The sequence below is a fragment of the Mixophyes fleayi genome, chromosome 6, assembly GCF_038048845.1.
Source record: "Mixophyes fleayi isolate aMixFle1 chromosome 6, aMixFle1.hap1, whole genome shotgun sequence".
NCBI classification, from domain to species: domain Eukaryota; kingdom Metazoa; phylum Chordata; class Amphibia; order Anura; family Limnodynastidae; genus Mixophyes; species Mixophyes fleayi.
The window spans coordinates 151,310,932-151,338,127 of record NC_134407.1 but is presented as its reverse complement, the minus strand read 5'-3'; the positions used below and the strand labels follow the sequence as shown (position 1 = coordinate 151,338,127).

Sequence of the window (27,196 nt, the reverse complement as noted above, 5' to 3'; positions counted from 1 at the left end):
AAAAATAACTTATGTACGAGACAAGCCATAGCTTATCATGTAGTTATGCTATAAATTAGTTATTAACATGTTTCACCATTTTTTATGAAGTCTTTTCTAGTGTCAATACAGGTAATGGCTATTAACTCTTAGTTGTCTATAGCCTCCTTTATAGGAGGCCACTATTAGACTTCCTAGTAATTAAGCCTGGAGAGGAAGAGTCTATTAAAAGTTTATATCTCCAGTGTGGTCTCCCAGAAAGCCAAGACAGAGGAGTGTCTCCCCTTTCATGTGATTCACTTACTCAAGATGATCCTTAATTTCCTATGTCAGGAGAATGGTAAAAACATAATACTAGTTATAATACACTTAATACTAATTATGTCCTTAAAGGGTCTTTTGCTTTTGGACATTTCTACCTTCCCCAACTTCACTCAACATTTCCTGCCCACCCATGGAGCACTTTTATTACCAGCTATTGAATTGGACTGGAAAGTGCAGTTGCAGCAGAGCTCTACTTGGTCCTCTTGCCAAGGGCTGGGTATGCTGCTTTGAAAGCCTGGGACCATAGTGCCTCCGAAGCTGCGACCCAGGGGTGCCAAAAAATCATGGGCAAGAGCCTTAATACAGATATCACGTGATTATGTTAGGACCCACGCACTTTTGACCACTTTCTTTTAAGCACCTCCCCTTATTCTTTGCCTTGGCCTTTTGGCTGGGCGAGAAAATTTTTACAACCAGCCCAGCCATAAGGCTGGGCCCGTATCCACTTAGCACTATTTATTTGTCTCCACGTTTTGTCACTTTCACTTTTATGTTTTCACGTTTCTTGGATTTTTTGTTTGTCCTCCAATCCGGGAGTTGGACCAGTTGTCGAGCCCTGGGTGAAGTTCAGCAGGTCCAAGGGTCTAAAGGGGCCCCTCTAGCCTTGCGGCGAAGGGAACTTTTGGTTATGGGGTTAGAGACTAGGCCCTTCCTCTATAGAAAAGGGCCATGTTCTGCATCCCTTGTGCACTTTTTTATGGTTTTGCCATTTTTTTTGAGCACTTTGGATCACAAAAGCACATTCCCTGGCTTTTAATTTAAAAACAAAACAAAACAAAATAAATACCTGTCAAATATGATCTCACTTAGAGGTGATGGGGGTCTAGCAATACCAGGTTGCCTCCCTCACACAGTGCCCACTCAGGTATCTCTCCTCCCTATGATTATAGTACACACAGTGCACACTCAGGTGTCTGTCCTATGTATAATTATAGTACACACAGTACCCACTCAGGTCCCTCTCTTCTCTATGCTTATAGTACACACAGTACACACTCGGCTTTCTCTCCTCTGAATGCTTACAGTACACACACAGCCTACTCATGTCTCTCTCCTCTGTATGATTATAGTACACACAGTACCCACTCAGGTCTCTCTCCTTTGCATGCTTATAGTACACACAGTGTCCACTCAGACATCTCTCAACTGTGTGATTATGGTACACACAGTGCCCACTCTGTGTGATTATAGTACACACAGTACCCACTCAGGACTCTCTCCTCTGTATGATTATAATATGCAGGGTGCCCAATCAGTTCTCTCTCTTCTGTATGCTTCCAGTACACACAGTGCCCACTCAGGTATCTCTCCTCTGTGTGATTATAGTACATACTGTACCCACTCAGGTCTTTCTCCTCTATATGTTTACAGTTCACACAGTGCCCACTCGGGACTCTCTCCTCTATGCATACAGTACACACAGTGCACACTCGGCTTTCTCTCCTTTGTATGAGTATAGTACAGATATTGGCCACTTGGGTCTGTATCCTGTGAATGCTTACAATACACACAGTGCCCACTCATAACTCTCTCCTCTGTATGATTATAGTATACAGAGTGCCCAATCTGTTCTCTCTTCTCTGTTTGATTAAAGTACACACAGTGCCCGTTCAGGTCTCCCTCCTCTGTATGCTTACAGAATACACAAAGTACACACTCAGTTATCTCTCCTCTCTATGATTATAGAACACACAGAACCAACTCAGGTCTCTCCCCTCTGTATGCTTACAGTACCCACAGTGCCCACTGAGTTCTCTCTCCTCTGTATGATTGTGAAGATACGTGGTTCCCAAATCACTCAGACACGGTATTAGAGGAAAAATAGAAGGATTATTAGTTCTGCAGAACAGGATTAATTACAGCACGGTCCCTTAACAATAGCAGGTCTAAAAAGTGAGGAAATCAGTTAAAATAAATCCAGTGAGATAGATTCCACAGCACATCTCTGGCAGAGCATCACCTCTTGGCCAAGTTAGTCACATCCATGTCCAGCTCCCAGGGTAGCCTCTTTTATCACCTCGCAATCCCATCTTGGGAACTGCCTGCCCAGGGGAGTTGCAAAAGGTTTCAATTGGTGGGCTGCGTACACTATCCAGCCCCCTCCCCTACTTCCCCAGGTGTCTTCCCTCAAGTGACCCCTGCTGGGTCTGGCTCCTGGCTGTCAGTAGAGCTCACTAGTGGACAATAGGGAGCAAACAGAAATAACAATGGTAGTTTAATTCACTCAACTCCTGAGTGTTCCCTGTGGAGGTGGAATTTAACCCCTGAAGTACTTTTCCAAGGAGATGTTATAGTTACATCACTGATACTTCCTTGCTAACAACATGGCTAAAAAGTGCAGTTCAGGTATGGATTAAATTAAGGGGTTGTAACACCATACACCATGCCCGTTGCTTTACAATGATTATAGTACATGCAGTACCCATTCAGGTCTCTCTCCTCTGTGTGATTATAGTACAAACAGAACCCACTCAGTTCTCTCTCCTCTGTATGTATACAGTACACACAGTGCCCACTAAGGTATCTCTCCTCTGTGTGATTATAGTACACACAGTAACAACAGTACCCACTCAGGTCCCTGTCCTCTGTATGATACACACAGTACCCACTCAGCTCTCGTCCCTCAGCAAGCTTACAGTAAACACAGTGCATACTCAGCTCTCTCTCCTTTGTACCCACTAAGTTCTCTCTCCTTTATGTGATTATTGTACACACAGTGCCCACAAAGTTCTCTCTCCTCTGTATGATTATAGTACACACAGTACCCACTCAATTCTCTCTGCTCAGTATGATTATAGCACACACAGTACCCACTCAGCTATTCAAGTCATAGGCATTCGTATCATTTTCATTTGAACATGAATTGCATGCAATTAAATTCATTGGCGTAACGTCTGTTTATGGCCATGCGCAAAGCTATTTCACACAAGTCGGCATATGTCTGAACTTGAATCAGGCTCAATGTGTGCCCACGCACACTGTAATTAATGAATATCCAAAATAAGATGGAACGGTCCATTTACAACAGCAATGCCATGGCCGCTTCTCTCAAATGCATCTTGTTGAATTTGGGTATAGATACTGCACTTGCTATTTTGAGACAGACACAACACACTGATTGATACTTACAATGCAGATATTTAATATAAAGTCCCATCAGAACACACAGGAAAGTATTCAATTATCGTCACCTATTTATAATATAATCATTAATGAAAAAAGCATTAAAAAAATGTTTTTTTTATTTTCCCCCTGTAAAAAACTTTTATCAGGATGTTATGAATGTCTACTGTACATGTAAATGCATTTTAGTTGCTCATTTGCTCTTGATTGCAAACATAAGTTATAGCATGTATATGCAACTGTCATCAAAATCACTCGGCAATTACACTCGACTTGTAGCTTGTGCAAGTGATACAACACGTACCTTAGAGATGCCCAAAGCTTCAATCGGATGCTGCTGCGGGCGTTTGAGCTTGGCATTCCCTTATGGTAGATTGACTACGTGCATACGCCTCCCCGTTCCGCCCGTGAAATCATAGTTGTTAGAAGTATTTTTTCATTTATGTGTGAACATGAACTGGCGCATGTATCGGTTTTGCGCATGCGCAGAGTGGAAAAACACAAAATACGGCACATATCGACATTTATGTTCCTTAATGAATCAGGCCCATGGAGTTCATCCCCTTTGCCTGAGCTGTGTTCCGTTCATTATAGAGGAGTAACACAGGGTTAATTGTCCAGTTAACCCTTAGATCTCCTGTTTCACGCTGCATAAGATATGCTTAGTGGTTTTTCAAATATGTCTGCATATAAGGTATGCAAATATCCTTTAATGGGTTTTCCAAGCAAAGATCACTTTAATTGATTTGCTTGCCCATGCTTCTTTGCAGATTTTGCTAGACAATACATTTCTATGTCTTTATAGCTCACACCTATAATTATATATGTATATCAGGCAGAGTTGTCACATCATAGTCACAAAAGCTGGTCTCTAGAAACAATTGTATCCATTGTTGTGCTTGGATACTTTATGTCATATCTTAAGGTGATGAAAATTACAACTCTACCAGGTGTTTTATAAATATGACCCAATGCAGAGAAGGCAGACAGGTAGACAAACCAGGTATTTAGTAGAAGTTGCAAGAGAGTGCATACCTTCTATTTGCTATATGAAGTTTGAAAACCCATTTATGTTTATACACTATCTGCAGAACAAATGATTTACCCTCTTTTTTTATGCAATATATGAAACACACATAACACTGTGTAAAAATAGCAACAGTGTTGGATATTCGGGTCTCCTCTGAAATGTGAGCACATAGTGCATTGCACCTTCACCCCAGTCCCCCCACGGTATGTCAAATAGAGCACTTGCAGTGCTTGTACAAAACGCATATTCAGTGTAACTACTGCATACAGTATAAGTAATGTGCAATCTGCTTCAGTCTATGCAGTCTGTGTATATGCTATGCAAGCTCATTCCAGATAAGTCTGTGCAGTATAATGTACAGTGCTGAGTGTATACACTGAGTGCATTTTAGAGTGCACGCTCAATTTAATCCCGCTGGATGGTTTGTCCTAGCAGAACACTGGTGACCAGGACGCATCATTTTTTATTTTAGTTTTTTCTGTTGCAGTGCAGGTATTTCTTCTGACAGGCACTGCTGACGTCAGCATGGTGCATCCCTCTCGCAAGGGATGATGGTAAAATCCCAGTGTTTTCTGCTTGTGCTTTAGGGAGAGCATTGAAGGGGAGGATTTGGGGAGGGGGATGTGGTGTCTCCCTGGCCTCACTGTAGGATGTGCAGCGGTTTATGGAGCTCAATAGGATGCAGGGATCACAATCTGCTATCTGGGGTAGATTCCAAGTGATATGCATCCAGTGAAGTGATGTCTACCCTTCTACCCTGGATTGGATAACTAGCTCAGCTCAGCCTCTTTAATGCAACCTACTCAATTATCAGTGCACCTGAAAGCTCATGGCAACATCACAAGAGCTCCCCGGATCTTTTCTGCAGAGAGGTAGATCCCACAGTGACCCCAATATCATCCACAGTGACCCCAGCACTCCCACAGAGCTTGGCTCAGAGTCAGAAGATTGCACAGGTATTGTACAAAGCCTGGGGGTTGTCTGCTTAGTAGATATATGAAAGGGGGGTGTGTATGGGGGAGGTGCACTCCTTTTTCAATTGGAGAGTTCAGCATGAATGGGTTAATATTAGCAGTGACATCACAACCATTGCTGAGTTTTAACATTATTGCTGCTTAGTCAGATTCTGGGTGAAATCTGCAATCCTTTATTACTGGCACCATATAAATGAGATATATTCACTCAGCATAATTAAAATAATCCCATCCACACCTTAATGTATAGATCATTTATTGTATGTAACATTTTGTTATTTTGTTTTATTGCACATCATTGGTGGTTTAACATACCACGGCATTGTATTTTTTTCAGTCTTCTTCTATGTATGCTGTATTACTTTATTCCAAATCATATGAATCATTATATAAAGCCATGCTGTAGTGGTAGCTGGCATGAGTTTTGTCATATTTATGTGCCCTGTGTAATTGTTGCTGAAGAACAGTAGTGCTAAACAGGATATTACAGTAATACCAAATGTGCTCTGGACACAGGTGTGGGTGAAAACCGGAATTGCCGGAATGATTTGGCTCCCTGCAGCGCCCTCTGCTGCTTGGTGGGACAACTATTCCACTTATTATATTGCATATATATTGCATTGTGCGTATGCATTGTGTGTATATCTATATATATATATATATATATATATATATATATATATATATATATATACACATAATATAAATATATATTCTATATATATTCTAGTCATCCGTTCTACCTGCCTGAATGGAGCCCCGAGGACCTTAACTATTCATTGCGGCTGCCAGAATGGAGCTCCGAGTACCTTAGTTATCCATTCCGGCTGCTAGAATGGGTCTGCCAGTACCTTAGCCATCCATTCTGGTTGCTGGAATGGGGCTCTGAGTATATTAGTCATCCATTCCAAGTGCCGAAATGGGTCTGCCGGTACCTTAACCATCCATTCCAAGTGCCATAATGGGTCAGCGAGTACCTTACACATCATTCCGAGTGCCAGAATGGGTCTGCCAGTAACTTACCCACCCATTATGGCTGCTGGAATGGAGCTCTGAGGGCCTTAGCCATCCATTTCAGCCGCCAGAATATGTCTGCCAGTACCATAGCCATCGATTACGGCTGCCGGTATGAAGCTACGAGGACCTTAACCATCCATTCCAAGTGCCGGAATGGGTCTGTGAGTACCTTACCCATCATTCTGTGTGCTGGAATGGGTCTGCCAGTGCATTACCCACCCATTACGGCTGCTGGAATGGAGCTCTGAGGGCCTTAGCCATTCATTCCAGGTGCCGGAATAGGTCTGCCAGTACCATAGCCAGCCATCCCAGCTGCCGGAATGGAGCTACAAGGACCTTAACCATCCATTCCAAGTGCAAGAATGGGTCTGCGAGTACCTTACCCATCATTCTGGGTGCTGGACTGGGTCTGCCAGTGCCTTACCCATCCATTCCGACTGCTGGAATGGAACTTTGAGGACCTTAGCCATCCATTCTGGGTGCCGTAATGGGTCTGCCAGTACTTTAGCCATCCTTTCCGGCTGCCAGAATGGGTCTGCCAGTACATTGCTCATCCATTCCGGCAGAGCTCCAAGGGCCTTAACCATCCATTCCAGCTGCCGGAATGGAGGTCTGAGTATATTAAGCATCCATTCTGGCTGCCAGCATGGGGACCGAAGTACATTGATCATCCATTCGAGCACCTTGAATGGATGATTGATATAAGCAAAACCTTTTTCCGACACCTGGAACGGATTGCTAAGATACACCGGCACCCGGAATGGATATTCCGGCACCCGGAATGCATGGCTAAGGTACTCTGAGCCCCATTCCGACTGCCGTAATTTATGAATAATGTACTCAGAGCCCCATTCTGGCACCTGGAATAATTGTCTAAGATACTGAGAGCCCAATTCTGGCAGCCGGAATGAATGGCTAAGGTGTTCAGAGCCCTATTCCGGCAGCCGGAATAGATGGTTAAGGTCCTTGGAGCTCCATTCTGGCAGACGGAATGGATGGTTAAGGTCCTTGGAGCTCCATTCCGGCAGCCGGAATGGACGAGTAATTCACTTAGTGCTCCATATAGCCATGATATACAGAAAAATATATAAATATATTATGTGTGTGTATATATGTGTGTGTGTGTATATATATATATATATATATATATATATATATATATATATATATATACACACAAGTTAACCCGTGCATGATACTCATGCATTCTAGTCAAATCAAGCTACTTAAGGTGTTAAAAAGGTTCTTGTCATGCATTTGGGCCTAGCCCAGGCCTCCTCAGGGGAAGAGCGTTACTTCCCGACGCAAGCGCCCTTTTTTAACGTGGTTTTGTCCACATGTCACCACCTCATCATTTTTCTCCATCACCTCATCCTTCATCAAGCTACTTAAGGTGTTAAAAACTCCCCACTGTCATCCCCGGCAACCACCAACCACTCCCAACTGTCACTTCTCCTTCAAGAAATATATAGGTCAGTGTATAACTCTGCCCAGCAGGTGGCGCTGCAGCTTGATTTTTTTTTTTTTACACACACGCCACTAGGCATTTATATAGTAGATATATATATATATATATATATATATATATATATATATATATATATATATATACACACAATATACATACATATGTGTATATATATATATATATATATATATATATATATATATATGTGTACATATACACAATACAATATATATACACTGTAATATGTGTAAAATTGGTCCACATATTACAGAGACCAAATCTGTGCAGCAGAATAGAATGCACTATACAGGCAGAGAAAACACAGCAAGCTTCACTCAAGACATCAAGTAGCAGAGGGCTCTGTAGTAAGCTGACTCATTCCGGCGGTTCCGGCTTTTACCTAATCCCTTTGTAGGGTGTATGATGAGCAATGGTAGTCAATGTATTTTCAGTAGGAAATTTTGCACATTTCAGTGTAAAATTGGGGGGTGGGGGGATTCATCGTAATAATGGGATATGCATTCTTCCCTTGTACACACTAATTACAGATTGCAGGTATCCTATTTGTCATTTACATGGAACGTTCTGATGGAACAGTGTGGTGGGGGTGTCATCTCTATGGAAACGGACACAAGCAGTGTATTAATTGCACCCATTGAAATGTCGCCTAGCAGGACAGCAATTAACAGTTGAGAAAGATCAGACAGAGTATGCTAGGCTGTCACAAGTGCTCACTTCTCTCCGTATAGTTTGATTGTCGTGTAATAAATTGCTTCAACCCAAACAGTACTCCCGGGTATCTGAACATGCTTCAGATTGTCGGCACTGGGTTGTCTGTGGCTACTATGATGATCACCTAGTATTGGATGTGAAATAGCTTTGATAACTCTGTCGTTTTACATGTAATGAAAAGCTATGGGACTATAATTGACAGCACATATGGAGGTGTTTAGGAACTGGTTGAGACACAAACGAAAGGTGGGGGTGGTGGAAATATGTTATGTACAGAAATTATTCATACAACGTAATTATCTCAAGATTCCCCTCCCATAAAATAATCTATTGCCATTTCCTATGTCACATGTCTGCAGTGAGTCTATTGTCTTGTTGTCTCAGGACACCATAGCTATTTCTGATCGCATTATTCTCAACATAGGATAAATTATACCAGGTAACTAAGAGACTCCCCCTCCCCCTCTGCCCTGCCTTCAGAAAATAACTCCTTACAAATAAATAAGACATTAGACTTTGAAGATAACTATCAGAATGTGCCCACTCAGCTAGTTTTGCTTCTACTAGTGGGGGATGGATGCATATGCTGTCAGGACCTCCAATGAGATCTCCTGATGTCACAGCAGCATCTTGAGCTCCCCAAAGGTTCTTTGTCAGGAGAAATTCCAGAGCTGACTGAGCTTCCAGCCTGGTCTCCTGCACAAAGAACAAAGACTTATTAAAAGAGGAGAACTGCTAAAGGCAACGTCATGCCAGGTGATTATACTTTTATTATTTATTTACTAAGGTGCATAACTCATTCATCGCCAGGTGTCTATATTATTGTTATTTACCATAGTGCATAACCCATTCCTTGCCAGGTGACTTTATTATCATTTTTTTACAATAGTACATAACCCACTCTCTGCCAGGTGATCATATTATTATTATTTTTTTTTATTAGTGTACATAACCCATTCATTGCTACTTGATGTTATCATTATTATTATTATTATTATTATTATTATTATTAGTTAGCATGGTACAAAATTAATTCACTGCCAAGTGACTATATTGTTATTTACCAGGGTGTATAACACATCCAATTCAATGTCTGCTGAGATTAGTATTATTATTTGCCAGGGTGCATTCACACTGTCAGATGATTATATTTTTTTTTATCAAGGTGCATAACCCATTCACTCCTAGGTGACTTAATTATTTACAATAGTACATTGTTCATTCATTGCAGGTTTCTCTATTATAATTTACTATCTGGATATCCCATCCACTACATACAGGGGTGGGCAAACCTGTCCTCAAGGGCCATATCCAGTTCATGTGTTTAGGATTTCTTTAATCATGTACAACTGAGTTAATCTATTTGGCTGGGTCAGTAATTATCCCACCTGTTTCTACAGACAGAAATCCTAAAAACATGAACTGGATATGGCCCTTGAGGACAGGTTTGCCCACCCCTGCACTACAAGGTCACTTTATATTATTATTATTTACGATGGTTTATAATTTATTTACTGCCAGATGACTCTGTTATTATTTACCATGATGCACAACCCATTAACTACAAGGTGACTCATTATTATTATTATTTACAATAGTACATGACACATATACTGCCAGGTGACTCTATGTTATTGTTTAATATGTTACATAACCCATTTACTGTCTGGCGACTCTACATTATTATTGTTTTACATGGTACATAACATTTTCACGACAAGGTGACTATATCATTATTTACCAGGGTATATAATCCATTCACTGCCAGGTTTCGATAGTATTTACCAGGTTGGATAAGCCATTCACTTAAAATGACTATATCATTATTTCCATGCACTTCCAGGTGACGGTATATTATTATTAATTACCATAGTACATAACTTATTTACTGCCAGGTGACCCTAAAGCAGTGGTTCCCAAACTGGGTGCCGTGGCTCCCTGGGGTGCCCCGGCGATCTCCCTGGGGTGCCCCGGCGATCTCCCTGGGGTGCCGTGGCCAGGGCTGGTGGTAAGCAAGGTGGGTGACTACTTGGTAATACTTTTGGCTTAGGGGTGCCTTGAAAAAATTATGGAGACCCTAAGGGTGCCTTGAACTAAGAAAGTTTGGAATCCACTGCCCTAAAGCATAACCCATCATTGCTAGGTGACTATATTATTATTATTATTATTATTATTATTAGCAATAGTACATACCCATTAACTGACAAGTGTTTATAATATTATTTGCCAGGGTGGATAACCCATTCATGGCAGGGTGGCTATATCATTATTTATCACATGGTGCATAACCAATTCACTGCTATATCTCTATATAATTATTATTTTCCAAGATGCATAATCCAAATCCCTTGGTTTGTTCAATCTGAATTCTGACAAAACCATTCCAAAGCAATAACCCTATTAAAAAAATGAAATGAGATTTATCAATGTACCTTGAGCAGAAATTCCCCCAAAAACTGACGCAATATTAAGTATTGAAGTCTCCAATATCTGCTGTGGTCCCACTGTTAACGACATTCAATCCTATTGCGGTAGACGGATCCTCGGATCCCTCACCACAGTTTACCTGCTCTCCCATCTGGTCTCTATCGCAAGTATGTCTCTGCGCATGTGTAACCTTAAGTAACACATGTGCAAAGCAATTTTGCTATAGTGACCAGAGAGAAGAGATAGATAATGGGAGTTTTAAGGTAAGTAAAATCATCATCGCCAATACAGCCTCCTATAGGGCGTACTGTGCTGGGATGATTTTTTTATAAAATGGGGGCGAAAAATCATCTGTCATCGCAACGATGACACATATTTTTGGCCCATTTAATATAACCCCGTCAATTAATAAATGTGCCCCATAGACTGGTAACTGGTGCATTAGTTTCTCGATGCTCTGTTTTGGGACCAGTGCTGTTTTCTGCATTTATAAATGTCTTACCCTCCATCAGTAAATCAGCTGCTATTTATATGTATGCAGATGATACTATCTTATATGAGCAGAACTTGAACTTCTCCGGACCTTAAAAATGTATTGCAATCTAATTTCTCTCAAGTGGAACAATGGATAACTCAGAACAAACTGTTTTTGAACTCTGATAAAACAGCATCTACAGTATGTTATTTGGGACTAACACTAAACCTGATGCACTGATTAGATTAAACACTTATCTGGCCTGCATGCAGCTTGGGGCTGCGCCGGAGTAATGGTCGCGGGACCAGAAGAGACGTCCATCATTTTCAGTCGCGGGGTGTGAGGCCCGGACCGGGATGTAACCATCCGCTGCGAGCCGGATGGTAGGAGGTGCGTTCGCTCACCCTCCTAGAGGGAGAGCGGGGCACCCTGGAGTAAAAGACACAGGAGCCATAACTGGACCGGGGGCGAGGGGGGGACCCATGTGGGAACTCCATAATACAGGTATGAGAATGGAGGAGGAGGGAAACGGAGGTACTGGATAAAAAAAGAAGGGAGGGTGATAGAGGAAAAACGAGGGGTACCAGAGGAGGAAGGCAGAAGGAAAAAATAAACTAGGACCCAGACAGAGAGCACAGTGATACTTATCCACCAACGTCCAGAAGCCAAGAGGCTGCTTACTCTCCGCCCATCCAATATAATACTTCTGACAATCCCACCTTCGTGACATCAGATGGGCATACTCCCTTACTCAAATTATTAACCCCAGAGTACCACTATAGTTCAAAGATCCAGCCTCAGATTTTAATATCCCTCGAGCTTAGATTCAGCCCTCAGTTCCTATTCCTTCTTACCTGAAAATGTTGACGTTTTTAAGTTTTAAAGCTATTATAGTTTTTGTTAATATTCTAGATCTTGATCATTGTAACTTGCCAGTAATTGCAGTGCAACCTCTGTACACTAGGACATTTTATACCACCATGTTTTAGTGTTGTATTTGCACAAATGTGCTTTAAAATGAATTAAATTATATGGACATGCAATCCACTGCAGAGCGCCACATTTGCTGTAGCAACACCTTTTGGCTTGTTTTTATATTATCTATACTATATAGTGAGAGCATTGTAAAGCTAATTTAATTAAAGTGGAGTATGTTGTTTAGTGAAGGATGTTTTAATTTAATCCTATTGCTCACTGCTTGTTGTCACATTGCTGAAAAAAATAACATCCTAGACAAGCAGGGCCAGCGGAAACACCCTGGGCACCATTGTTGCCCTTCGACGGCCTCTGGCACCCCCCATCAGTCGCTGCCCCACATCCTGCTTCTTAACTTGTGTGGAGGGGTGGGTATCTTCATCATCTTCTTCTCTGTGAGATTTGGAGTTTGGCACTAGGTTGTGATATCATAGCCCTGCTCCAAATTCCGACTGTATCACTAACATGGAGGAGTAGTAGTTTGCAGCCTCACAGGCAGGGATGTAACAAACATCGCAGGGACCCATATCAAATATTGGATAGTGGCACAGCTCTAACCACCAAGATCAGAGCAGAGGGACACTTTTGAGCATGTGTGGTCTGGTGCATGCAGCGATTCAGAAGCGAATTTTGAAATAAGGGAATGGGGCAACTGGAAATTGTCAGACCGCCCTCACCTCTGGACCCCATAGAAGCCGCGCCCCCAGCACCCCATAGTAATGTCACTGTTTACAGGTCAGAGGCTGCAGGCTGCTGCTCCTCAATGAGTAGTGCAGGTGTCACAGGGAAAATAAAAGACTCCAAAATCTTGGCACCCTAAACAACCTTAGTGGTAGTGTCATCCCTCAACACAGGCATCTACATTTTAATTCATTGCTATATTACCAGCTTCTTTGTATGCCACAGTTAATATTTCACCTATATGAACATGTATGAAAATAGCATATATATTTTAAGTGAGATTCAGCTCGAGGTCAGAGATCTGAGACACTTGAAGTTTAGCACTGTTTATGTGATGCTGTATCAAATAAATAAATAAAATAAGCATAACACTGTATTGTAAACTGAGGCAAACTATTATCTAGTATAATAGTTAGTATATTAGTCGTATAGATCTGGTTGCACTATCCAGGGAGTCTACCACCGATTAAGATATGATAAGCTATCTTCCCGCAAAGTGCCTGGAATTTGTGCCAAAGTACATCAGTTTACCAGGCAATATTGCGGTATAGTTAGGAAGAGCAGACGTTTACACACGTTTAGCACGTTGCTATTAAGTAAACAGCCGGGGGCTCTGTTTTTAGGACAGGAGGTGTATACGTACTAAGGAAGTCATGTGCTGACTCCTGTTCATCACAAAGGAGTCGCGTGGCTTTTGCCCTGGGCCCTGCATCTAGTTAAAAGGTATATTTTCAATGCAGGCAAAGCAGAGTGATTCTTTCGCTGTTGAAGTGACAATCACAAGCCTGCTTCCACTGACTCCTGAGCAAACAAAAGCTCAGCCCTTAGTCCTGGCAAATATGCACAGTAGGTTGCAGCAAGCCCTCAGCTTCTGAATGGAAATGGATTTTTCTGAAACTGTAGCAGTCCAGCTTTCCTTTCCTGCAGTGTATTTGGGATTTGATAATGTTGGGGGAGGAGGGCGTACTCTTTATTGGGATTTGATGTTTCTAGGAGAAAATGTGTACTGTGTGCGGAGGATTTGAAGATGGCTGGCTTGTAAACAAGTGTTTATAGTTATATTGTGTTTGATTATTTTGTTTTTTAAAAAAACAAAACAAAACCCATAATCCTCATATATTGTGGAACAGCAAAGAAAAATCATACTTGCCAACTTGCTGAAGACTTGCTTCAGGAGCCTGCTGGGGGAGGTGGGCGTGATGTGGTCGGGGCTCCAAAATATGCGTAATTTTGGCCCGCCCCCGTGATATAATGACGCAAACGTCATTTGACAGTAGGGGGTGGGGCCAAACGCCGCCATTCTGCCCACTTCAGTAGGAAGTGGGCAGAATTCTGCCAGATGCGGGAGATTGCCACACTCTCCCGGGAGTCCGCGAGACTCTCCCAAAATGTGGGAGTCTTCCGGACATTCCGAGAGAGTTTGCAAGTATGAGAAAAATATGTATTTTTGTTAAAAGGTCAATATAATGGATAAACTTCCCATTGCACATAGGTCCACTAAGTTTGTGAAGAAACTCTCAAGAGTGCAGAGTAGATGTGACAAGTTCACCGTCCAGGAGAAGAGGTGCAAGGCCTTTTGCAGTACACTTAAATGAGTTCTAGTATGTCCAGCACTGACTGTATTACACAGTGACTTTATTTAAGAGTTGAAGCCAATTGTAGTACATTAAATCTAGTACAGACCATATTTATATTACATTTGGACTAGCATTGATGGCACTGCATAGAGAGCCTAGCTCCAATTTCATTAGTTAGCATTTGTGAATCTAACGCCAACTGTATTTCACTGTGAGTCTAGAACTGATGGCATTATACAGTGAGTCTAACCCTGATTGTATTAAATCTGGAATCAACTGTGTTGTACAGTGAGCAATACCGGGAACCTAGCACCAACCGTATTATACACCGAGCTTTCCACCTTCATGTTGTGAACTTGGCACCAACTGTATCATACTGTGAACCAAGTGCCTTCGCTATTATATTTCACAGTGTATTAATATATCTGTGTATGTGTATGTGTATATATATATATATATTTATTAGCAAACAAAAAAGATATATATAATGGCGCTAATTACCACATCGTAAATATAATTTAAATAGACAACTGGTATGGATAATATATAAAGTCCAGTTTTGAGGGATCAGTCCCAGAACAACACTTAGCTCGGTTGAGAGCGGCAGCCTCAGAGAACTTGTGACCAGATGGTTAGTCCGGATAACGATAATACTGCAACAGAAAAACAAGTAGGGCGCCCCAATGTGTATTATCAAATATGAAATTTGGGAAGATGTAATAACTGTGTACCGTAAAGATGTAATCAGGAAGTAAATGGTCATATGGAGGTTCCTCTTCAGAGGTAATCCCTCTCGATCTCCATCAGATGTAGCGACAATGCAGAGAAAACAGAACAAAAACTAACATGGTGTAGTATTGTTATGTGCTAAACTGCACCAAATCTGGAAAGGGTCCTCCACCAGGAGAAAGAGTGCTAAATCAGGAAGTGAAACCAAAGGTGAATAATGTAGCACACAGGTGCAGAGTGCATCCCTAAGTATATAAAAACTGCGTACCAAATAGTCAGAAGACCATGGATTTTCTTAGACCTATGTCACAACTTTGTTAAATAATTAATATGCCCATGCAGAACAAAGCTTAGCTTCTCTTTCAAGTTTTGTTTTCCAAGTGTGTGGTTAAATCAGTAGACATTCACTCTGAAGCACAAATCCCAGAGTGAATGTCTACTGATTTAACCACACACTTGGAAAACAAAACTTGAAAAAGAAGCTAAGCTTTGTTCTGCATGGGCATATTAATTATTTAACAAAGTTGTGACATAGGAATTGCCTGATCTTTTATATATGGTCTAAGAAAATATATATATATATATATATATATATATATATATATATATATATATATATATATATATACAAATAATGGCAAGAGCCCGCTACTGCTGAAGCACACATGAACAACTTCTTTTTATGCAGCTTTATTGTCAGGATGATTAAAATGTATTTGACACCGTATGACTTCCACAGCAATTATGGAGTCCCTAAACACTAGCTAGACATAGACCAGCTCTCTAAAGACCAGCCAGCTTTCCCAGTATTGGTCTCAGTGAACAAATGACACAAGCAAGCTTTTATACATGATACTCCTCCCCCAGCCTTAGCTTGATGGGCAGGTGACACATCCACCTTCCCTTTAAGAGGAAACGCCCATCACTGGCTCGGTTTGCACTAACAGACACACCCTGTATGTTTGCTGAGAGGAAGGAGCTTTGAAATCATGTAAGTTAACCAAACTTTAAACTACACATAAGTTTTTACCTGGTTTAACCTCAATCTAGGTGCATAACTGCGCCAATGTCTTACTCTGCTTGTATGCTTTCTCTGCATCTTAACACACAACATTTTTTCCCCCAGCACACTGCTATAGCCAGCAACAGATCTGCCATTTCTACTGTAGATAAAAATGCAAAAGTCTTTGTTGCACACATTTGCAAATGTATGTTTAAGCCATCCGCCACGCCAAGGCGCTTTTGCTAATAGGATGGTCCTACTCTAAACAATGAGAGTCCCATATATTTGGGCCATACATATGTGTTTTTAAATTGAGAGCCAAAGAGGTACCCCAGAAGCCTCTAAACAGCAATTCAGTGCCAGTACCCCCTCTCAGCTACTGACACCAACATGCCTCTCAGACAAATACAGAAGTGGAAGCTGCTCAAATCAATTTATAGGCCATAACAGGTGCTTGAAAGGGTGGGGTTATCCTGCAAGGAACATACACACAACATTTTTTTCCCCCAGCACACTGCTATAGCCAGCAACAGATCTGCCATTTCTACTGTAGATAAAAATGCAAAAGTCTTTGTTGCACACATTTGCAAATGTATGTTTAAGCCATCCGCCACACCAAGGCGCTTTCTCTGCATCTTGTCAGATAAATGGCTCCCTTTGTTACATATCCCTCCCCCTAGCGTCTCCAAGTAGGGGGACGCGGACTTCGCGAGGAGCACATATTTTTGTGACAATGCATCTGCATTCTTGTGCAGAATCCCAGGTCTATGTTCTACTGAGAATTTGAAAGGTTGCAGTGCCAAGAACCAGCGGGTTACCTTGGCATTTACCTCCCGGTTGTTCTGCATCCATCTCAATGGTGCATGATCTGTTATTAAGGTGAACTCTCTGCCTAGGAGATAATAGCGCAGAGCTTCTGTAGCCCATTTAATGGCGAGACATTCTTTCTCCACAGTGGCATATTTTTGTTCCCTTGGAAGCAACTTACGACTTAGGTACAGGACAGGATTTTCTACTCCATTCTTCTCCTGTGACAAGACTGCACCTAAGCCAACACCAGAAGCATCAATTTGGAGGAAGAACCTCCGGGTAAAATCCGGTGCTTGTAGAACTGGAGAGGAACAAAGAGCTAACTGAAGATCAGACCAGGCGGTTTCTGCAGAGTCAGACCAGGTTAATCTATCTGGACAACTTTTTTTTAACATGTCCGTAAGTGGAGCAGCTCTAGTGGCGAAGTGGCTTACAAACCGCCTGTAGTAACCTACTAAGCCTAAAAAGCTTCTTAACTGCGACTTTTTTTCTGGTCTTGCCCAATTTTTGACTGCCTCCACTTTGTCTAGCTGGGGTTTTACACGCCCTCGACCAACAATGTACCCCTAATATTTGGCTTCTCTCATGGCTATGGCACATTTCTCTGGGTTAGCTGTTAACCCTGCTGACCTTAATGAAGCTAAGACCGCCTCAACTTTGGCTAAATGTGATCCCCAGTCTGGGGTATAAATCACTATATATCGTCCAAGTAAGCAGCTGCATAAGCTGTGTGAGGTCGTAGCAATTTATTCATGGCCCTTTCGAAGGTGGCAGGTGCCCCATGCAACCCAAAGGGTAGGACTTTATATTGATAGAGACATCAGGGGTGGAAAATGCAGTCTTTGGCTTGGCCGTGGAAGTCAGGGGAACTTGCCAATAACCCTTTGTTAGATCAAGGGTTGTCAAATAGGTGCTACCAGCAAGATTTTCCACCAGTTCATCCACACGTGGCATCGGATAGGCAACAAACTGCGACACACTGTTTAGGCGCCTAAGGTCATTGCAGAACCTAATTGTCCCATTGGGTTTCGGAACAAGCACAATGGGACTATTCCACTCACTAGTGGACTCTTCAATCACGTCTAACTGGAGCATCTTCTCGATCTCCTTTCTCACGTCGACCGTCTGGCTTCTGGAATACGATACGGCTTCTGCTTTACAATGACTCCTGGCGGAGTGACAATGTCGTGTTCGATTAAGGTAGTGCGCCCAGGGAGGGAAGAAAATACATCCCTGTTCCGGCGCATCATTTCTTCAGTCTGTTGTCTCTGCTTAACGGATAATGCTGGCTCTATGGGCACTTCAGACTTTTCAATGGTAGTACTCACTACCTGAGCAGAGGTTTCCTCATCATGCCAGGGTTTAAGGAGGTTAACATGATATATTTGCTCCTCCCTTCTCCTACCTAACTGGCGGACTCTGTAATTGACAGGACGACAGCCTCTAGAACTTCATATGGACCATGCCAATGGTCGAAAAGTTTGCTTTCCTGGGAAGGAACCAGGACTAGGACTTTGTCTCCAGGCTTGAAAGATCGAACAACAGCACTTTTGTCATAACTTTTCTTCTGTCGTTCCTGAGCCTCTTTTACATGTTGCTGCACAATGGGCCCTATCTTTCCTAGCCTCTCATACATTTGGGACACAAATTGTACCAGATTTGGCTCCCTGTCTCCCAAACAATAACTCAAATGGACTAAACCCTGTTGACGCTTGAGGTACCTCACGGATGGCAAACATCAAGTAGGGAATAAGAGTGTCCCAATCTTTTTTCTCTTGAGCCACTGCTTTCCTGAGCATGGGCTTTAATGTGCGGTTAAAGCGTTCCACCAAGCCGTCTGTTTGTGGATGGTACACGGAGGTGTGAAGCGCCGTAACCCCTAGCAACTGGCACATGTCCTTCATCAGTTTGGACATGAAGGGAGTACCCTGGTCTGTGAGAATTTCTTTGGGTATTCCCAAGCGTGTAAACATCAATACAAGTTCTCTAGCTATGGTGCTGGACTTTATGTTTTGTAGGGGAATTGCTTCTGGATACCTGGTTGCATAGTCAAGCACCACTAGTATATATTGGTGCCCACGTGCAGATTTTTCTAGTGGCCCCACAAGGTCCATGGCTATCCGTTCAAAAGGAACTTGTACTATTGGTATTGGAATGAGAGGTGCCCTGTACATGGGTTTGGGACAGGTTCTCTGACAAATGGGACAGGACCGGCAATACTTTTTCACTGCCATGTGTACCCCGGGCCAGTAAAACCTAAGCAGAACTCGTTCCCGTGTTTTATCCTCCCCTAGGTGTCCTCCACAAACATGTGTGTGTGCTGCTTTTAACACTAGGGGTACATGGACCTGAGGAACCATTAATTGTTCTACTTTTTCACCCTGTACAATAGCAACTCTGTACAGAAAATTATTTTTGACAATAAAATATGGTATACCTTCTGCAGGCTGGGCGGCTTTCGCTACCCCATTTACCTCAGTCACACTTTTAAAGGCATGTTCCAAAGTGGCATCATTAAGTTGGTCCCAAGCAAAGTCCTGCAGAGGTAATAAAATTGGTATTGCGGACCAGTCCATATCCTCACTGACAGGCGGGGTGGGCTCATCTGCAACATCACCGACCAACGCTAGTTTGGACTGTCCATGTTTCCCCGCAGGTGGATGCTTTTGTGGAACTCCTGCTGTGACTGCCAGGATGGCATTCCGGTTTGGCGGTTCCCAAAGATCGATGTTGCGATGTTGTGGATTCTTAGGCGGTTCCTTTAAGACCGGGCTTCCGACCGTTGCATCAGTTGTCGGCATGTCCGGCCGGATCCGCTCACCGAGGACCTCATTAAACAGTGGGAAGTCTCGCCCCAAAATGAGTGGATACGGGAGTTTAGGTGCTATGGAAGCTACCACCATAACGGTTTTGTCTTTGAGTGTGACTGGTAGTATTGTTCTTTCATACTCCTCTGTCGTGCCATGTACGCAAAAAACCTTCACCTTGGGCACCTGAGAAGTTATGGTTTTGGGTAAGGCAGAGCTAGAAACCAATGAAAGTTCACTCCCCGAGTCAACCAAGGATAGAACAAGGTTTTGGTTGATTAGCACAGTCACCCGGAACAAACAAGGACTTCCTGATGTGGGACTCATGGTAAAACAGCTTGGAAACGCAGGCCCAATATGTGCCATGGAACAGTCCATGGGTTCCTGTAGATTAGGACACTCTGCCTTAAAGTGGCCTGGCTCACCACATTCGAAACACTTCAGATTAGACAGCTTTGCACCTGGCCCTCTGTCCGTAGCAGTTTTGCCATCGGGCCGTATAGCAAGGATTGTCAAACCTGGCTTTTGGCGTGGCAGCGGTTTTGGCACGAATGCAGGTTCTTTAGTCATTTGCTGTAGGGCATAAAACCTTTCTACCACTGTGGCAAGCTCTTCATAAGTTTGTGGGTCTGACTGTAACACCCACCTTTGCAAATCGCGGTTTAGCCCCCGGATGCAGTGATCTATCGCCAGAATTTCAATAATCCGAGAAGGCGAATTCTCCTCAGGCTGCAGCCATTTCTTTAAAATTTTAGAAAGCTCAGCCACTTGCGCTCTGACCGGTTTTTCTTTATCGTAGCACCACTGGTGATAGCGCTGGGCTCGGCCTGGCCAGGAAACTCCAATGCGAGCCAATATCTCAGACTTTAGACACAAATAATCAGAGGCCCGGTCCTCATCTAGATCCATATAAGCTCGCTGAGCTTCACCAGTCAGATATGGCGCCAGCCTCTCAGCCCAATCTTTAGGAGGCCATTTTGCCCTTTTTGTAAGTCTCTCAAAGGACACCAGGTATGCTTCTATGTCATCACCTGGCGACATTTTCTGGAGAACCGGACCAGGTGGTTCATTTCTGTCATGCCTCACCTGGCTTAACTCTTCACTTAAGAGCCTTGTGTTTTCCACCTGTGCCTCGGCGACGCGTAGCATCTGAGCTTGCTGCTCTTGCTGCGCAGCGGCCACATTCATGAGGGTTCTCAGTACTTCCTCCATGTTGACATCTGCGCGGGTTGGGTAGCGAAAACTTGCTTCCCGGAGTATCCCACTTCTGACACCACTTGTGGCAAGAGCCCGCTACTGCTGAAGCACACGCGAACAACTTCTTCTTTTTATGCAGCTTTATTGTCAGGAGGATTGAAATGTATTTGACACCGTATGACTTTCACAGCAATTATGGAGACCCTAAACACTAGCTATACATAGACCAGCTCTCTCAAGACCAGCCAGCTTTCCCAGCATTGGTCTCAGTGAACAAATGACATAAGCAAGTTTTTATACATGATACTCCTCCCCCAGCCTTAGCTTGATCAGCAGGTGACACACCCACCTTCCCTTTAGGAGGAAACGCCCATCACTGGCTCGGTTTGCACTAACAGACACACCCTGTCTGTTTGCTGAGAGGAAGGAGCTTTGAAATCATGTAAGTTAACCAAACTTTAAACTACACATAAGTTTTTACCTGGTTTAACCTCAATCTAGGTGCATAACTGCACCAATGTCTTACTCTGCTTGTATGCTTTCTCTGCATCTTGCCAGATAAATGGCTCCTTTTGTTACAATATGTGACTGTTAGACTGCTGGCCCTGATCCCCAACCCACAGAACCAGATGAGGAGGTCTCCGCCTTTCTCTTAGAGCTTGACGCGCTCACCGGTACTCGGATGCCCCCGGGATTTAGCTCCAAGAGTAGTGTGGATTGGAAATACAGGACCACAGCGGCGGGTCAGGAGACTGGTAGAAGGCACAGGCAAGCAGGGTAATCGATAAACACGCCAGAGGTCGTGGTCACAGGCACGGTAGCGAGGTCCAAGGTACAGGCAAGAAGGGTCAGGGTCACGAGCAAAACAGGCAGAGTCCAATAATCCAAGCAGGGGTCATACACGGGGAATCAAACAGAGTATCCACAGGACAGGACAAGTGAATAGGAGCAGGTCAGCAGGACTGGGACAGATACGCTATAACCAACAGTGAGGCTTCAAACCTCACTGCCTTAAACACCAATAGCCACCAATCAGAGCCTAGCTCTGAATCACCCACAGCCCCCTGCATAATTAATTGAACATTAACATATCAAGATCCACCAATCAGGGTTCATCCCTGAATACTCTTACAAGTGCCATAATTAATTACATTAATCAGCCCACAGGCTGCAACTGTTTGCGCGCGTGCGCCCGGCTTTCAACATTGCCGGGACGCGGCGCTACACAAGAGGCGTCCGGCCGTTGCCTTGGCAATGACCGAGCAGGATCCGGAAATGACGTCCCGGTCGTCAAGGTGACGGCCGTGACGCCAGGGGGGCACCAGAAGCGAGCCGCGACGGCTATAAGTACCGCCGCGGCATGTAACAGTGACTGGATCACTAAATAAATTTATACCAAAAGTTATTTATCAAAGGAAATAGCGCAGGCTGCTTATTTATATAAATGTACGTGCACTTATTTTTGATATTGTGTATATTGTGAGATAGGGATTCGTAATTTTTGAGACCAGGGTAGAAAATTAGTTTTTTTTGTTTTAACCTTTCAAAAGCAAATGCCTATTTCTGATGTATATATCTGATGGGGCAGCACAGTGGTGTAGTGGTTAGCACTTCTGCCTTACAACACTGGGGTCATGAGTTCAATTCCCGACCATGGCCTTATCTGTGAGGAGTTTGTATGTTCTCCCCGTGTTTGCGTGGGTTTCCTCCAGGTACTCTGGTTTCCTCCCACACTCCAAAAAACATACTGTTAGGTTAATTGGCTGCTAACATATTGACCCTAGTCTGTCTGTGTGTCTGCTTGCCTGTGTCTGTCTGTGTGTGTGTGTGTGTGTGTGTGTGTATGTTATGGAATTTAGACTGTAAGCCACAATGGGGCAGGGACTGATGTGAGTGAGTTCTCTGTACAGCGCGGCGGAATTAGTGGCGCTATATATAAATAAATGGTGATGATGATGATACAATGAGCCTTTGTTTACCAAGTCTTTGGTGTATTGCGATGTATTGCTTAGGTTTTTTTTTTGGTGTATTGCGATGTATTGCTTAGGTTTTTTTTTGTTGTTCTGTGGGAATGTGTATTCGGCGACTGTTTGAAGTATTCATGCCAGTCAAACCTTTTGACTTGTTAGTGCATCTCCTGCCTCTGAAATGAGATCCAGGAAATCACAGCAAGGTTTTTAAGAATTTCATAGCTAAGTGTAAATATTAGTAGCTTTGCAATGCATGTAAATCCATGTTTTGGCAAACAGGGTTACATCCTGTTTCTAAAAATAGCCTGTGTCCAAATCTGTATAAAATGCACTGACTTGTACACTGAAATGTATCTTTATGATTTGATTTGCCCTGAACGCTGGTACCTTCAACCAGTGTTTGAGCAAATAAACATCACCTGCTTCATAGACCTGCTTGAAAATATCTTCCATGCTGAAAATCCTGTGACCTACAGATTAGACCCAACTCTAATCCGTTCTCCGGCTAATTCTGAGGTTGGACCCAGCTCTCCAGTACCACCGCTCTGCCTGCTACCCATGCAGCCCTGGTCAGTGTGATAGGCCAGGGGGGGTCCATCCACAGCAACCCTGATCCATAGTAAGTGGACAGGAGTACCAGCCCAGGTACACCAGCAACGAGGTACGCTAGCAGCGTCAGTTACCCAGAAGGATCATGGTTCTGAGTGCCATAAAAGGAGCTCAGTGGTGGCAGCAGGCCCCTCCCACTGCGGCAGGAGGGGCATATTCGGAATAACGAAAGGGGACAGTGGCAAAGTAAGCCCAGTTGGTTCCCAGCAACAACAGACAGGGTGGCATAGGTGGTCCATCCTGTCACTATATATATATATATATATATATATATATCGGACGGGAGCATCTCTGTGCATTGTATGGCTGGCAGTGAGGGAGGGGACGGTGTCCTCTGTTTAAATTAGAGCTGGCCTAACCGACCTATGGCTCTCCAGTTGTTGTAAAGACTCAGTGTGCTTTGCCAGTAGATAGCCAGCTGATAGCAGGGCAGAGCATGCTGGGACTTGTAGTTTTACAACACCTGGATAGCCACAGATTTGCCAGACCTGCATTTGAGGATGAATCCTCATATATCTAGTCCAAAAATATAGCTATAAAAGTATATCCTATTTACCATAGTGTCTATGGCAAGTATTTTTTTAAATGTTTGCTCTGTACATGGGCAAAAGCAGGATTGCTAGAACGGGTGTCGCAAGCCATGCACAGTCATATAACAGTAGTGCATGCAACTCACCATTAATGAGCAGTACAGTGTGAAGCAGGACATGTTTCCTAACTATCCTTGCAGTCAGGACACAGTCCTGCTGAGTGGCACAGTGACACAGAATTGGGACTACCTCACCAGAATCAGGACAGTTGTCAGACCATGCTGGTCTCTCCTACATGTTCTTGAGGCTTTCACTACCTGCTGCTACTGGTGTCTTAAGCTCAGTGGCTGCTTGTCTAGGTCCTGGAATGTTGTGGCCCCCTTTGGATAAAAGGTATAGGTACATGGAATGTGGAAAGTCTAGTAATGGAGCATTGAGTGAACCATTTAGCCCCCAGCCCCCCCCCCCCCCACCCCCGCCTCACCAGCCCTGACATTAAATCAGCAGCACCCATGTTTAATTATTAGACTTCCCTATCTGAAACCAGCCCAACATGAAATTAATAGCATTCTCATTTAATAAATAGACCTATATCCCCCTATTCAGAATTAGTACATAGACCTATTTACCCCCAGCATACCCTGACGTTAAATTAATAGTACTCACACCTATTTCCCACTAAACAGCCCCAATATTAAATAATTAGTAGTCACATTTAATGACTAGCCCTCCTTCTGCTCACATTAATTTATTAACCTCTAAACCACCCCACAATTAAATAAATAGTGAGATCATCCCACCTTAAAGTAATAGTCACTCTAATAACCCCACTATAACTTTAAATAGTCCCCATCAAATAATTTGTCCCCACCATCCAATAGATTAATATGTTCCGCCCACTATTAAATGATTGCCATTCACCCTCACAATTACTAAGCATCCACATTATTATTATAATAGGAGCCACCTCCCCCAAACTTACCTTCTTTTTTCAGCTTTGTAGATTTTAAAGGCTGACTCTTCTGTCGGCCTCTTTTTTTGCACATGTGGAACTGCATTATGTCATGTGCTGCCAACCCCATGTATGTAAGACTGTCAGTGCATGAGAGGGGGTGGACTTAGCAATGGAGAGGGACAGAGGTCAGAACGGATATGTAGGTCCATGGCACAGAAGTGTCTGAAGAAGGAACTATGCCGTCTATCAGACCGGGTCAGAGTAGGGGGTTTCCAGGCAACCTCAACCCCACCCCCTAAATGCTTGCCCGCTCTATTGCTTACCATGCTACATATGGCAGATTACAAATATGATCTTTGCAGTAATGACATGCAACATTCTAGCTTTGGCAGTGAGCTTTTTGTACTAAACTTTTTTAACACATTAATGGTACTTTTTTATTTTTAGGTTAAAAAGTGAATGTTTTGCTGTGCACCCCTTTGGTGGGTGTGAGTCAATATGACTAATATATTGATTTTCATGCCCACTGATTTATTTTTCAGGTTCTAATAACAGGTTCTATTAATTTCAGTAAGATTGAAGAATGGATTTTATTTACACCTTAAGAGCCACAGTTGGAAAATGTTAGGTTGAATTATATGTGCAGCTCAATTAAACACTTTTGAATTAAAAAGAGATATATTTTCAATACTCTTGAAGTTGCTTGGTAGCGATATACCAAGACTGCCCAGCACCGCTGCAGACTCGTCTCTAGATAAATTTAAATGTACTTGTTATTGATCTTTCATTACAGTCCGATGTCTGTGCATGATTTATTCCTCATTCTGTTGATGAATCTCCCAAGAGAGCTTTGTACAGTAAGTGCTGGCTGTAGACTGTAAATACAGCTAGTCAGCCTGATGCAAACCACTGCTCAACCGGAAAGAATGCTGTTGGGCTACAAGCCATGTTTCACTCATTTGTATTACATTGCATCTCCTCTAAATGGGCACTTATATGTTTAAGCATTAATCCATTATTATCTGTTTATTGCAAATAAAGTAACATTACATTGCTTATACTGCCGGCATAGTCCCATCCATAATAAGCCACTTGAAAAGTTCTCTCCACCTTGTCACCATAAATCCCTGTCACTGTTTTTGTCAGGAGTAGATTGTGAAAGGGGGAAGAATGTCTTGGGTGTAAAGCAGTGCACCAGCGGACGAGAGTAATTAAGAAGTTATATGCTTCCTTCCTCCCAAGATGCTACCTTGGGCACTTTCAAAGCTCCTGTGTATCAATGTCATAATAATACATAGGTCTGTTAAGGTTATTAACTATTAGAAGACTTTAAATTATTTTTTGTATTTCTCTTGCTTGTATATGCTCTCCTGCAACTTTTATTAAATACTTTGCATATTGGTCTGGTTTCCTTCAGTGCTATTTAGGTATTTATATAACTGGCAGAGTTGCTTATTTTTAACTCAATATTTTTCTTATCTTTTCACTGTTTGTTTTTTTTATAATTTATTTATTAACCTCCTCTGGTTAATAAATAATTTTAATAATTTGCCTATTACCAATGCATGAATGAGTGATTTTTCTTGTTTTTAGATTACTAATAAAGCTACGTTTTAACCTATTTAATAGGGTAGAGGACTGGACTGCTTTTGGAGTGCAACTCTTGTTCCTTTTTTCTTAATGATTTAATCAATGTTGCACATAGCACCCCTTCAAACTGGTTACAGTATATGTGACCTAGGAGGATAGTCCAAAACCTGGTGCGGAACCATAATTTTTATTTTTTTTGTGCTACAGAGTTGCT

General features: G+C 42.7%; 1 protein-coding gene across 3 annotated transcripts in view; it reads left to right on the top strand.

The window, feature by feature from the left end:
- Positions 1 to 5,027: 5,027 nt before the first annotated feature.
- The window catches only part of PHACTR3 (phosphatase and actin regulator 3), a 245,832-nt gene continuing 223,663 nt past the window's right edge, over positions 5,028 to 27,196 (top strand). For 2 of the 3 annotated variants that reach the window (XM_075176787.1, XM_075176784.1), the window contains exon 1: positions 5,028 to 5,412. In XM_075176787.1, the coding sequence (XP_075032888.1) occupies positions 5,286 to 5,412 (127 nt within the window). In that variant the 5' untranslated portion in view covers positions 5,028 to 5,285. The remainder of the gene's footprint in view (positions 5,413 to 27,196) is intronic. The other variant, XM_075176785.1, reaches the window with a different exon arrangement.